Source organism: Eulemur rufifrons, chromosome 16 (assembly GCF_041146395.1).
Source record: "Eulemur rufifrons isolate Redbay chromosome 16, OSU_ERuf_1, whole genome shotgun sequence".
NCBI lineage: Eukaryota > Metazoa > Chordata > Mammalia > Primates > Lemuridae > Eulemur > Eulemur rufifrons.
In genome coordinates, this window is record NC_090998.1 from 64,361,738 (window position 1) to 64,374,536 (window position 12,799).

The 12,799-nt window shown below is 36.4% G+C and overlaps 1 protein-coding gene across 2 annotated transcripts in view; it reads left to right on the plus strand.

Annotated features, from left to right (window-relative positions):
• TMTC2 (transmembrane O-mannosyltransferase targeting cadherins 2) overlaps nucleotides 1-11,383 on the plus strand; it is a 365,840-nt gene extending 354,457 nt beyond the window's left edge. For both annotated transcript variants that reach the window (XM_069491843.1, XM_069491844.1), the window contains one exon: nucleotides 8,710-11,383. In XM_069491843.1, coding sequence (XP_069347944.1) covers nucleotides 8,710-8,889 — 180 coding nt within the window. In that variant the 3' untranslated portion in view covers nucleotides 8,890-11,383. The remainder of the gene's footprint in view (nucleotides 1-8,709) is intronic.
• Nucleotides 11,384-12,799: the final 1,416 nt, after the last annotated feature.

A 12,799-nucleotide genomic window follows, 5' to 3' on the forward strand; every position in this document is an offset into this window, starting at 1 on the left:
TTGCATTTTAATAAGGATTTACTTTTCCACTTTGCTTTGGTCCTAGAAGGGTTAACATCATAGTTTATCACTATTGACAGCTTAATCTCCAAAATAATTGAAATTCAGATTCCTCTGTATTAGGGCTACTCTCCACTCCTGCCTCTGCTCTGAGCAGTCTGCTAAAAACACTTCTAAAAAGTAACAAATGGATTTTGATGAGACCTACCAATATTAAAAGTTCATGTACCATTCTCATTTTGGAACTGTAGACTTTAAGCAACCTCATAATGCATCTCATCTAGTAACCTCATACCCAGAAGAAAATAACCTCCCCTTCTCCCACACAGCTCAGTCTTAGTATTTCTCTTGTAGACATGCCTTATTCTTGGAATAAAAGAATTTATATTTATGCACAGGACTGTAGCTCCTTGAGGGCAGTCCTTCATCTGTGCGGTCTTCTATAGTGCTTACATCAGTGTATGGATCACAGCTTCACCTACCTCTTAAGTTGAAGGGGCGTAAGTGAGACAATGAATGTATACCTCCAAATAGCTTGTAGTAAATGCCAGGGTACACGTAAAGTTAGCTAACGCTAGATACAAACTAAAAAATATATCATTCCTCCTGTTTATCCAGTGTCTGGCAGAGACCTTGGCATATAATAGGTGCTCAATAAATGTTTGTTAAATTATGTTGAGATAGGTATAGGATTTAACTCCCCTAGATCAGTTCCTTCTGCTACATCCTAAAACTTTGTTGTCTTTCATCAAGCATTCATTGAGAGTTTCTTCCATATGCCCATGCCTGGCACTAGCAATATAAAGACAATTAAAATAAATTCACTGTCTTTTTCACCCTCTAGCAAAGAAGATAGACACTTATAAAAAGTAACTATAATTCATTGTAGTAAGTGTTTCAATTTATGTATGTAGACAGTACTGTGGGGACATGAAGTAAGCTATGAATAAGAGATTGTTAAAATCTTTTTTAAAATGAGCAGAAATTTGTCAAAGAGAGAATGGAAGAAGGAGTTTGCAGTCTATCATGAGGAATGACTTCTCAAAAGAGCATATGGCAGAAATAGAAGTTTCCTGTGGCTCAGGGAGAATGTACACTGAGAGATTATTTTAGCTGCCGAGTTGTAAAGGGCATCTTACTACTGGGCTGAAGAGTCTGGAATCTTTTCTTTACGTTCAGGTTGAAACCTCTGAAACACCATTTGTGAGTTAGAAAGACAAATGGTCAGGTGGGAGATAGATTGGATTAAGGAAGAAACTGAAGGTGAGGAAAATTCTAGGAGGCTGATAAGTTAGGAATGGGATGAGATGCTAAACTTACCCGGCCCAGCAGAAATGGAGAGTGGTAAAGAGAGGTAAAGTGTGAAACATGCTGTTCATCTGAAGTTATATTCTTGTACCTGACAAAGGGACTAAGAAGAAAACAAGGAGTCTGGATAAAGACAGGCTATGAAGAGAAGTTTCTACTGCATACTGGGCTAGACTGGGGCTGCTGTCTCTCGTATACACTCATCCAGGGTTCCCGTAGCTACTGTGTGATTCCACTGCATCCTGCTGCCCCTTTCTGTGGCCCACCATCTGGCTGCCCAGATATCTGTCTTCATCCTCTCACCCCACTGAAAGTGAACCTATATCAGGCATTCTCCATTTTGTTTATTACAGATTTCTCCTTGTAGAAACAGTGATTATCTGGTTCTCAGTCTTGGGAAGCATCAGGGCAGGCAGTCCTATTTAGGACCTGTTTTGAGGTAGTGGAGGCTCTGTGTTTTTATCTTTCAAATATCACTAGGTCAAAACACTTACAAAACTTACTCTGTCCAGATGTTAAGACCAGGTGAGTCACTGAAGGCAAAATATAAAAAGCTAATAAACCTAAGAAAATGTTGTTAACTTCTCTAGCAATCAGGAAAAAGAAACTAATAAGTACACAATAAGATATAGGCTGAGTATTCCCTTATCCAAAATGTGTGGGATCAGAAGTGTTTTGGATTTCAGATTTCTTTTCCTGATTTTGGAATATCTGCATTATACTTACCAGTTGAGCATCCCAAATCCTAAAATCCAAAATCCTCCAGTGAATGAGCACTATGTCCACACTCAAAGAGTTTCACATTTTGGAGCATTTCAGATTATGGATTTTCAGATTTGGAATGCCCAAGCTGTGCTATTTTACAACTTTGAATTCAGCAAAAATTAAAAAGTTAGACTACTGTAATTAAGATATGGAATAAAGGAACTCCTAATACATGTCCATGTTAATGCATTTTGATACAACTACTTTGAAAGGCAAATTGGTAGATAATATCTAGCAGTCAAAGATCCCCTGTGATCCAGGAATTCCACTCCTAGAAACACTCCCATAAGCATGTGTGGAGATATGTACAAGAAAATTGATGGCAGCCCTCTTTTAAAGCGTCTGTATTCTATCATTAAGAGAAGATAGTCATTCAATGGAATTCATGTGAAAGAACTAAATCTTATACTTATCAAGATACATAAATCTGAAAAACAAAATATTGAGCAAAAAATTCAAGTTCCAAATGGGTGCTTGGCAGAAATGGCACTCTATGATGGATGATGCCATGTCTATGAAACTGAAACTTAAAAAATATTTACATTTGTTATGGGTACACAAACAATGAAAGTGTAAAACGTGCACTGGAATGACAAATACCAATTTCAGGATAGTGGTTTTCTTTGGGGAGTGGTCAGGAATAGGACAATGACAGAGATTTGGGGGCTTCAGTTGTATTTATAAAGTTGTATTTGTTAGGCAAGTACATGGTGTTTGTCATATTCTCTGAAATTTCTGTATGCATAAAATATAACCAAAAAACGTGTATATGGCTTTACTCATGTGTTTATTCACTTAGTCTATCACCCATCTAATCTGTTCAGCTACCTATTCATTTATAAATTCTTTTTCTGTGTCAAAATAATTTTATTTAAATAATCCAAGAGAAGAAGATTAGATTAAACCAAGTTAAAAGAAAGGGGCAGTATATAATCAGAAGAATGTAGATTCCAAAGAGATTTGGGGGGTAAAGTTACCAAAACTTAATGATTAGATGTGAATATGTATGTGAGGTGGAATCAATGATAATTTATTCAGGTTTCTAGCTTGGCATCAGACCATTAAGCCTGAAAATGAAACAGAGGATGAGGAGTGATGTAGGAACTGAAAGGAAGAAAGTATCTAATACTGTCTCTGTACATGTTATGCTTTTTCCATAAGCCTACAATTTAATTGAATAACTATTAAATATCTGCCATGTATAAGGCACAAATATAGAGATCATTAAATTTATGCATAAATACTTTTTCATTAATGTTTCTTAAAATGTTCATGCCATTAATTTTTAAACATCATGGTACAGTTGCTGCTCCAGTAAATCCAATTGGGTAAGCAATTTCACCTGAATACAGTTGAATGCCAGTATGCAGACTTCATTACGTTATTTGGTAACTACTTTAAAAAGACCAAGAATTCATTAAAAACTTCAGGTTATGCAAACTCATTTAAGTTTTCAAATTATGTTCAGAAGGAAAGTTGAAGGTGGTTATCTTGAAATACCCCAAAAATGTATAGTATATTAATTGAGCAATGACTAGGTAAGCCTAATGTCAGTCATTCTTAAAAGTTATTTGGTTCATACAACAGTATATATAAAACTCTGGATAATTTCAGCAACATGAACAGATCCATTGGATGGAAATAAATGTACTTGTAATATTAGAAATATCGATGTACTATGGCTATCTTCATCTTTTCCATAGTTTCATTTGACTGTTCATTATGCTTCATAAAAGGAAAGTGGCCAGAGGGACTATTGGGATACAGAGATGGGGTCTTCTACATGGGTTTCCAACTCCTGCCTAATTAGAACATCTCAACCAATCCCTTTTTTTCTTTTCTTTTCTCTTGGCCCCACCCAAGTTCTCCTTTCAGAAATCTACACTCCAGTGTTCCATATTTTAATCCTGTTCCCAATAGAAACATGAATGCCCAATCCTACATCTTCGTGTGATCTCACTATTTCTCCTCCATAGGTTTCTTACCAAGACTAAAGGATAGGCTAAGGCCAGAAAAATGACTCTGTGTTCCAATCCTGTGTGTTCAGGATGCCCTGTGAGCTCAGCTGGGTTCTTTGGGAGCCTAAGGGGCCTTAAAATTTAGTAAATCAGGGTACATTTAGTGACAATTTCCCATTTTCTCTATGTGTGACAACTTTTGGGGCACCCTGTAGAATCAGACCTCCAGCATCTTGCCTTTGTTCTACCTCACTCCAATATACATCCATTATTTTAATTTTGTATTCTTCCATCAATGTTGGAGAAATGAGCCAAAGACCACAGTAAAATACAATAAAGGCAGAATTCCCTAGAGACTTGAAAAAAGACGTCATTGGCCGCCTCAGTATGTCTGCCAGTCAGCCCCTTTGATGTAAAGCATCTGTCCTCTTCAAGGAAACAAAGATCTGGTTCTTCTTTCTAGTCTGTGAATCAGGAGGTGGTGTCATTTGTTGTACAGAGCCAGGAGCCCCATGTTACTGGGCTGCAAGCTGCTGAATGCCTTGGTTTAACACGCTGAAAATTTCATCAGCTGTTTTCATAAAAGAGGACATGTGTAGGGGAAGACATCAACAGTTGTGGTTGGGTTTCTGTTCCCCAGCCCATGAGTTACAGCTGGCATAGAGCAATGGACACCAATATGTAATCAGACTGCCAGTCACCTGTAATTCTTGCATTTTGATCAGGTGGCTAGGTAGTCTTTAAATCTATTTAGAAGCCTTTCCGTGCTCTTATTTGATTATCAAAAGGCTTTTCATACCCTCTCTATCTAATAACAATCATTTATGGCTTCTGTTATATGAACATTTACCCTCAAATAATTGCATGACCGATAGAAGAATCCTACTTTTGGGGAGGGTAGACATTTGATCTGACATACTCTGTTCTATACGTTATAACCTCTTACAGGAGAATTTAATCACATGAGCTATAAAATGATATAATCTATGATCTAGAAGTGACCTTTAGAACAGTTGTTCTCAAATTTTAATGAACATACAAAGCACCTGAGGGTCTCACTGAAATTCAGGTTGATTCAGTAGGTGGGGCCTCAAATTCTGCATTTCTGTCAAGCTCCCAAATGATGCTGGTGCGACTGACTCCCTGAACTACAGTTTGTGTAGCTCAGCTAGAAGACCCGAAGGCGTTCAGTCCAGTGCAGACCCTTTAAGCTTCCCTAGCACTGCTGTGGAGGGATAGACATGACAAGCTTAAAAGTTAAAGCCCCTATCTTTGAAGACAGAAAACCATGTAAGAAAAATTAGAGTCTATATCCAGTCGTATTCATAAATTTTTAACAAACACATGATATTGTTTATGTCAAAATAATGGTTGACATTTTCAAAGGGGTTACCTAGGGTTACACTACTCATTACTTAACGTCACATTTTAGCATACCTCTATATAGATCCCATCAGTTTCCATTCACTCAAATAAGAAAGCTATAGTGATATTGTAAGCATTATGTAATGCACATTTGTAGGTTTTTAAAATTTAAAAAATTATTCTGTTAAAATGGACATTTACATTCAAACCAGAATGTTAGAGCTGAACCTAAAATATATACCTGCTTAAACATATTGAACAATGTTCTTAAATATGTAGACTTTTGGTTTATGTATATTTTTAGTCCCTAGGAAAAGCAATGAATGAGTCTCTGTAAGCTTCCTTGAGATCTGTTATCCCACATTAACTTCATAATATCAATTTATGATTATTTTTGTTTAATGAGTAAATGCTAGTATGGATACTGCAAAATTAAAGTTATTACAAACATACCATTATAATTAGCTTTCAGAACTCATTCATCAGAATAGATTTAACTTCTTAATTGTGTTTTCTTAGAATAATATTAAAATACTAAATTTCTTTTCATAATTTGATTGTGGCTAGGTAATTCCAAAGTATTCCAAGGACAAAGGAGCCTCAGGCTGCAATTTAGTAAATGATAGTGAGGCCTATTTATGTGGCAAGGTATACTTCACCAGCCATTTTTACATCCATCTCTTACAGGTTTAACCTTAAAAAGTCTAGAAAGCTAGTAATAGTAGTGGCAGTTCAAAAATCATTAACCTTTGGTTCACTGATTGTTCAGGTACCCTAACAAGGAGGTTCTACTTTGTGTTGTTGAATTGATGAGAAGGAGGGAGAAGAACAGGAAAAAGACAAAATGTTTGTGATCTCGGATAACGTCTACAGAAACCCTATGAAGCAAGTACTGTTGTCTTCCCATCTGTGGAAGAAACCGAGGTGTCTGGCCCCCTCAGCCCTCTTGTTCAATGCATACATCTCTGTGGTGGAGCTGATATTTGCACCTAGGCAGTCTGACTCCATAACCTCTGAGTGTTTTAATAATCCTTTTGAGTTGCAATTATAGATACAGACACTGTAAGTACAGACACTTTGGTAATACAGTGATCCAGGAAATAACCACTGTCCCACAGAGCCATGTGGTTTCTCTCAGCCTCATCCCTGGGCCTCTTCCATTTCTGGTTAGTGAGGAATGGTCTTCAGCAGTGGTTCTCCCTCCCTATTTCCTCTCGTCCCACTCAGGTAGCAGAAAGTCTAAGCATTTTATCTACTTAGCATCTCTAGTAATTCAGGCTGTGAGCATGCTTCACCGTCAGTTTAGTAGCTGTTTATTGATAGTTGTGCTAAGCACTGTGCGAGGACATAATTCAGAAATGTGTCCAAGCATCAGGGAACTCGAGATAAAAACAGTGGTGCGATTACAAAGTTCTTACAGGAAGACAGAGTAGGTGGTGGTATTTTCAGTTTCCAATGTGGAGCTTTTCACTGCACATGTAAGTTAGAGCCATGTTTATTTGGATTGGTGTTTAAAATTAGAAACTGACCATCTGTATTTTTCTTGATAAGTGTGGAGTCATCCTGACCAAAAGGTTTTTGAAGGTCAGGAGTAGCTTATATTTGCAACATTATTTTTGGAAAAGAAAAAAGGTTGTAGAAAAGTTTGAAAATAATGCCTAGTAGTTGAAGACTTAAGAGAATTTTGGTATGCATCCAGAGACACGTTATGTAGACATTGAAGTAAAAATTTTACAGCCTGTACAGCAGTGTAAGAAATCACAAACATGTATGTGCAAGAGCTCAAGCAAATGAGACGAGGAAAAGAGATCTTGACATCTGCAGTGTGTCTGCTTTATACCTGCACTCCGCTCTGTGTATCTGTTTATTTTTCTCATTGTATCTTTCCAAAGCATGCAAAGAAGTTAAGGTTATATCTTTCAAAAATGAACAAATTGGGGCACAGATATGGTAACTTCACAAGGTCACAGTCTGTGGTTGAGCAAGAACGCAAACTCAGATCTCTTAAAATCCAAATCTGATCATAGTTTTCAAAGTCGACTTAGTCTAAGCCATTCCACCCTCTCCCTTAGCATTGTTTTTGGTTCAGAAATAATTGTTTCTACAGTAAAGACCGGAATCACATGAATTCAGCTGAAAAATGCATTCATACTAAAATCTTGTGAAAATATTAAATCTTAAAAATAATTATGAACTATTTTAGGTTGTAGCACAGAGTTGAAGGACAATTAATAGTTGACGCTATCTGTAAAATGAAAGCATAATCCTAACATAAACACTTTTAATTTTATCTGATATGTGAAATATGCCTTTATGTCACTGCCAAAATATTAGCTGTTCTCTATTAGCCAGAACGTTCTGGGGACAAGACAAGAGCAGAACAGCCTTTATTTGCAGATAGTGAGCAAAATATGTTTTCCTTTGGGAAGAACTTTTGTTGTTGTTAGCTAATTTCTGAGAATTTGGGGAGGGAAACCTTTGTTTTAAACTAGTACTGCGTAACTCAGGCCTTTTTTTGAACTTTTTTCCCCCCACATGATGGTTCTATAATTCAATTATGATGCATTAGTGAAAATTCTATGAGAATTGCTTTTTAATAAAATGAAACTTTTTTTGTAAAGGTTTCACTTTTCAGTGCCATATTTTATCTGTTTTGCTATATTTTTACTTTGCTATATTTATAGTAAACATCTACCATTAGAAGTTAAAAAAAAAACCTGGCTTTTAAAAATAAGGACTTTGTCTTGTTAAACTACTTAGGTTTGGAAAGAACTTTAAAGTGGTTACATTTGAATTTCTTTCAGGGTTTTTATCCTAAAAACATCAGTAAAATTTTATAGTTTATCTTAATTGTTTGCATTAAAGGCTTGGAATATTTCTAAAAAGAGAAAATAGTGAGCGGACATAGATTTTTCAACTTTTCCCACCTAATTTTGTATTTCTTGTCATTGAGTTGAAAAAATTTTTACTCTTTCCATCTGAAATTGTATCACTTTTAACTTTTTTTCTCAAAAAATACAGCCGGACTAGGGTACGAGGTCCTCATATTTTACCTCTGTTTTCTCATTAAAGAAAAAATAACTACCTCTCTGGATGCCCGTCCTATTTAAAGCACAAAGTACACAGCAGCTGTTTGCAAACTTTTTTTCTCCCTAGTTATCTTTATCTGTTTGTTTAAATCGCTAAATTGCTTCCATATAATGCCTGCAGACATAAGGGAATCATTTGCATAAGTGGATGAAGATTTTTGTTTTCCATGAAGGAGAGCTGGAAACGGCCTCTTGATCGTTTTCCCTCCTTTCTCTCCTCGCAGTACCCCGCTGCCCTGATGAACCTGGGAGCCATCCTGCACCTCAACGGCAGACTCCAGAAGGCCGAGGCCAACTACTTGCGGGCGCTGCAGCTCAAGCCGGATGACGTCATCACGCAGTCCAACCTCCGCAAACTCTGGAACATCATGGAAAAACAAGGCTTAAAGACTTCCAAGACCTGACACAGGGAGGCAGAAACCCATCCTCCATTTTCAAAAGCTGGCTTTGTTAACAGACAGAACTTCCCGGCAGTGCTGTGATAAGAACGCATTTTGGACTTCAAGACCAGGGCAGAGGTCTTTGAGGTCACTGCCACTTCTGGGAGAATCCACTTTGCTGTTTGGCACAGCTGTTAACACCAAAAAGGGGGAACGTTGGAAACCTCCTGGAGGATGTAATTGTTACCCATAGACTATAAACCAGAGCACTTAAAACAGAATTTTTTGACATTCTTAAAAGGGAGGGGTGTCTAAGTTACAGATTTGGTCCATTTTTAAAACTAATCTCAAAATTATATTGTTCCTTAAACACTGTGAGAGGAAGTCAGAGTGTCCATTCAGCCACAGTACTCTATTGAGGTAAAGTTGTTAATAGGGAGTGATGAAAGCGTGGTGTGAATCCCAGTGAGCCGTTGGTTGTCCTGACGCTGCTGTCTTCCCTCTTTGGGACAGCCTGCTTACCAATCTCTGAAGCTTAGGAAATTATTTTTAAATACTGTGTCAGAATCTGTCGGAATCTGCAGTTGTTTCTTGATTAGTGCACATAATGTTTCATGATTTGTATGTCACAGTCTTCATTCTTTGGAACATCATTTGCTTTTTGTGTTCTGAATAGGATTTGGGGACAGTAGAGTTAACCATACTTCACGTTTATGTTGTGAGAGGGCCCGGGGAGGCCTTAAATGTGTCAGGCAGGCATTTTTTTATTTTAATGTTGCCACTATTTCCCCCCCTGCCAACTGCCTAATAGAATTCATTATATTAATTCTTTTGAAATTACCTTTTAAAATGGCTATTCCTGGTTAATGTGCATGCGTACATAGGGTAAAGGAAAGGGAAGTTTATAAGTGTTCCTGTTCCAATAACTCACCAACAGCTATTAGACAAAAGGGAAGATGTTTTGTGCTTCCCAGATGTTGCTGGTTAAAAAAATCAAGTCTACGCAAAGGAGTGGATGGTGGTGGTTGCCATTGATTCAGAGTTTTGGAAGGGTTGGTGTGAAATGCTAATCACTTTCTAATACGTACCTAAACAGTAATGCTGACAAGTTTTCAAGGAATTATTTTTATCTTATTTTGCTCTTCCTGAAAGATGTCAAAAATGACTTATTTTTAGCTGCAATAGAGTGTAGCATTAGCCTGCGTGTTTCTGGGTCTTCCGCCAAGTGCTTTTCTCAGTTGAAAACTATTTTTCACTAGAAAATTTGATATTTTATTTCATTACCTGTTAGTAACCACTTCAGTGATCATTTCAACAAGGAAAAGACTATAAACGAAGTAGAGAAAAAACGTTTATTGAACAGTTTTTGGCTTGTAGTCAAACTTTGCTACTAAAAATTAACTTCATATAATACTAGTCCATTATCAACTTCTTCATAAAGAAAGTAGCTATGCTATACCCTACATATTTATTTATTTATTGTTCTACCATAGAAGAATAACAAAACTTGATGCATTAAGCCAGTTCTTTGTAGCTGAAAATTACCTGTTTTTCCTTCTTTTTCACTCTCTGTGTATATATGATCTGCGTCCCCATCAAAGGGAAGCTGGACATGCAGATACATCATATTATGTTTTCTCCATATTTTATATGTTTTGCTATATATCTGAATACAGTGGGATAAAGAATTTAAAGTAGAGTTCCTATGGCATTAGTGTTTTTGTGAGAAGGACAAATGTAGTGAGAGAGATTTTTTGATGGCATTAGTAAGAAGGCCCTCCTATAATGTGTATATTATTTTGTAAACATTTCATTGAAGGGCCAAAAGTTAAATTATACCTATATCACTGTGTTTTCAGAATGATATTTAACAACAACAAACCCATGGTTAAACCAGAATAGTGGGTTGAAGTGTATTTTTCATCTTCTTGTAAATTGGCAATTTCAAAAAACAAAAAAAAATTTTATATAAGGCTATAGAGATTAATTCAATGTCTAACATTTGTATTTATTTAAATAGTTATTGACCTATGATGACTTCCTAGGCTTAACATTTTATGTCTTTCTGTTGTTATTGTTATTCCTTCCAAAGACTTGGTTCTTAATAGGTTCACTGAATGCACAGTAGAGGCACTTCATGTTGACTCAGTCCCCAAGTAGCATTAATAATTGGGCCTGTGTCATAAAATGCATGGATCTTTAATAACTAAATATCCCTGACACTTTTCACTACAGGGCTGGACTTAGTAACTGACCAACTCGGGGGGAGGCTTCGGGGTGGGGGGGTGTTAGAAAATGATCAAAAAATGTCTCTGCTCAGGGATTTATGGTGGATTATTGCAGACAGTGCTAAAAATATAGAGCACAAGACAAGTTTACTAAATTAAAATTTTATTTTTTGAGAAACTGTTATTTGTATAAATTATCAAGATTTGTAGGCTTTCCTTTTGTAGAAATAATTGTTTTATGTGCCAGAGAATTTCAATTTTGTTTTCAACAATAAAGCATTGATAACAAATATGTTGTGTAAGCTTTTTTTTTAAATCTTGTGCAGCAACACCACTTAAACTCCCTTGGTTTTATCAGAACGAGGAGAAAAGATAAAAAGAGTAGAGGTTGAGTATCAAGTAGAGATACATAATTTGTAGTTAATGTATAATCAATAATAAATTTTTAATAGTTACACTAATAACTATTGGTATTTTACAGCATTGTCAGTATCACCAAGTTTACCATGTTCAGAAAAGATGACAAAGTTTTGTTTTATATTTCTTTGGTCTTTGAAATATTTCTAGGGAATATTCCAAGGAGGGCATATTTGCCAGTTACCTGCTTCAGTAGATTGTTTTGGGGGAAAATGGCCGTGTTTGGTTTTGGATGAAAGCACAACCCTATTCTTCTGAGAAATGAGAGTACCGCACATTCAGGAGTCAGTTATCAGGAGAACTTGGTTTTTAGCCATGGTGCAAAACTGACAGAAAACTCGATAGTCTCGTTAAAATTGTCATTATATAACAGGACTATATATTGCCTATTTCTTCTATTATAGGATAAAAAGTTAGCTATGAGGACTTTATTTTATGCAAAACATGTATGTGTGAGGTTATGTTCCAGTTTTGCAGATAAGGAAACCAGGGCTCAGAGGTATGAAACAACCTGCCCAATGTCACTAAACTAGCCAGCAGCAAGCCTGTCCCCAAGCTGTGTAATGATATTTCCTCTGTCATGCCGGCACTCAGGCATTGAACCAGAAGTCTCAATTTTCTCCACTCTCTTGGCATTTTTCTAGCTATTTTATCTTCCACAAATCACGTTCTCTACCTCTGTCACTGCAGAGGATCATGAAGATTAAAGAAGGTAGTCCATTAAAAACAAATCTTAAAGATTTAGATTGTGAGAGCCAAAAAGGGCTTCAGTGATCATGTAGCTAAATCCATTTTCTTTCCATGTAAGGGATATAAGGCCAGAAAGTTAAGTGACTTAACCAAGATCCCAAAACTTGTTAGTGGCAGCACACACCAGGCTATAGAAATGTCAGTTACTAAGAGATCTTGCTAGATGAAGAATAGTGTAATGGATTCTATTTTCAAGTGAAGGTATAGTTTTAACTTGGATTGAAGCACTATACTCTGAAATCAATGAAGGGATCATCTTTGTTTTTTGTCATTGTTTCTCCAGCTTAGCACATTGTTGAGTGGACAGACCATAACATATACTATAAATGAAAATTCCATCTATTATTTGCTCATGAGCAACTTGATATTTTTAAAAACTCACTTTCTAAAACATTGAGATTTGGGGATTTGATGACTCTGATATTTTCACCTGAGTGATGACAGTTTTCACGTAGTATATGTTTACCATATGAAAGGAAATGCATCTAAGTCTTGGTTATTGTTTCTGTTACAAGGAAAAAAATGGGGTTTCTGTAGAG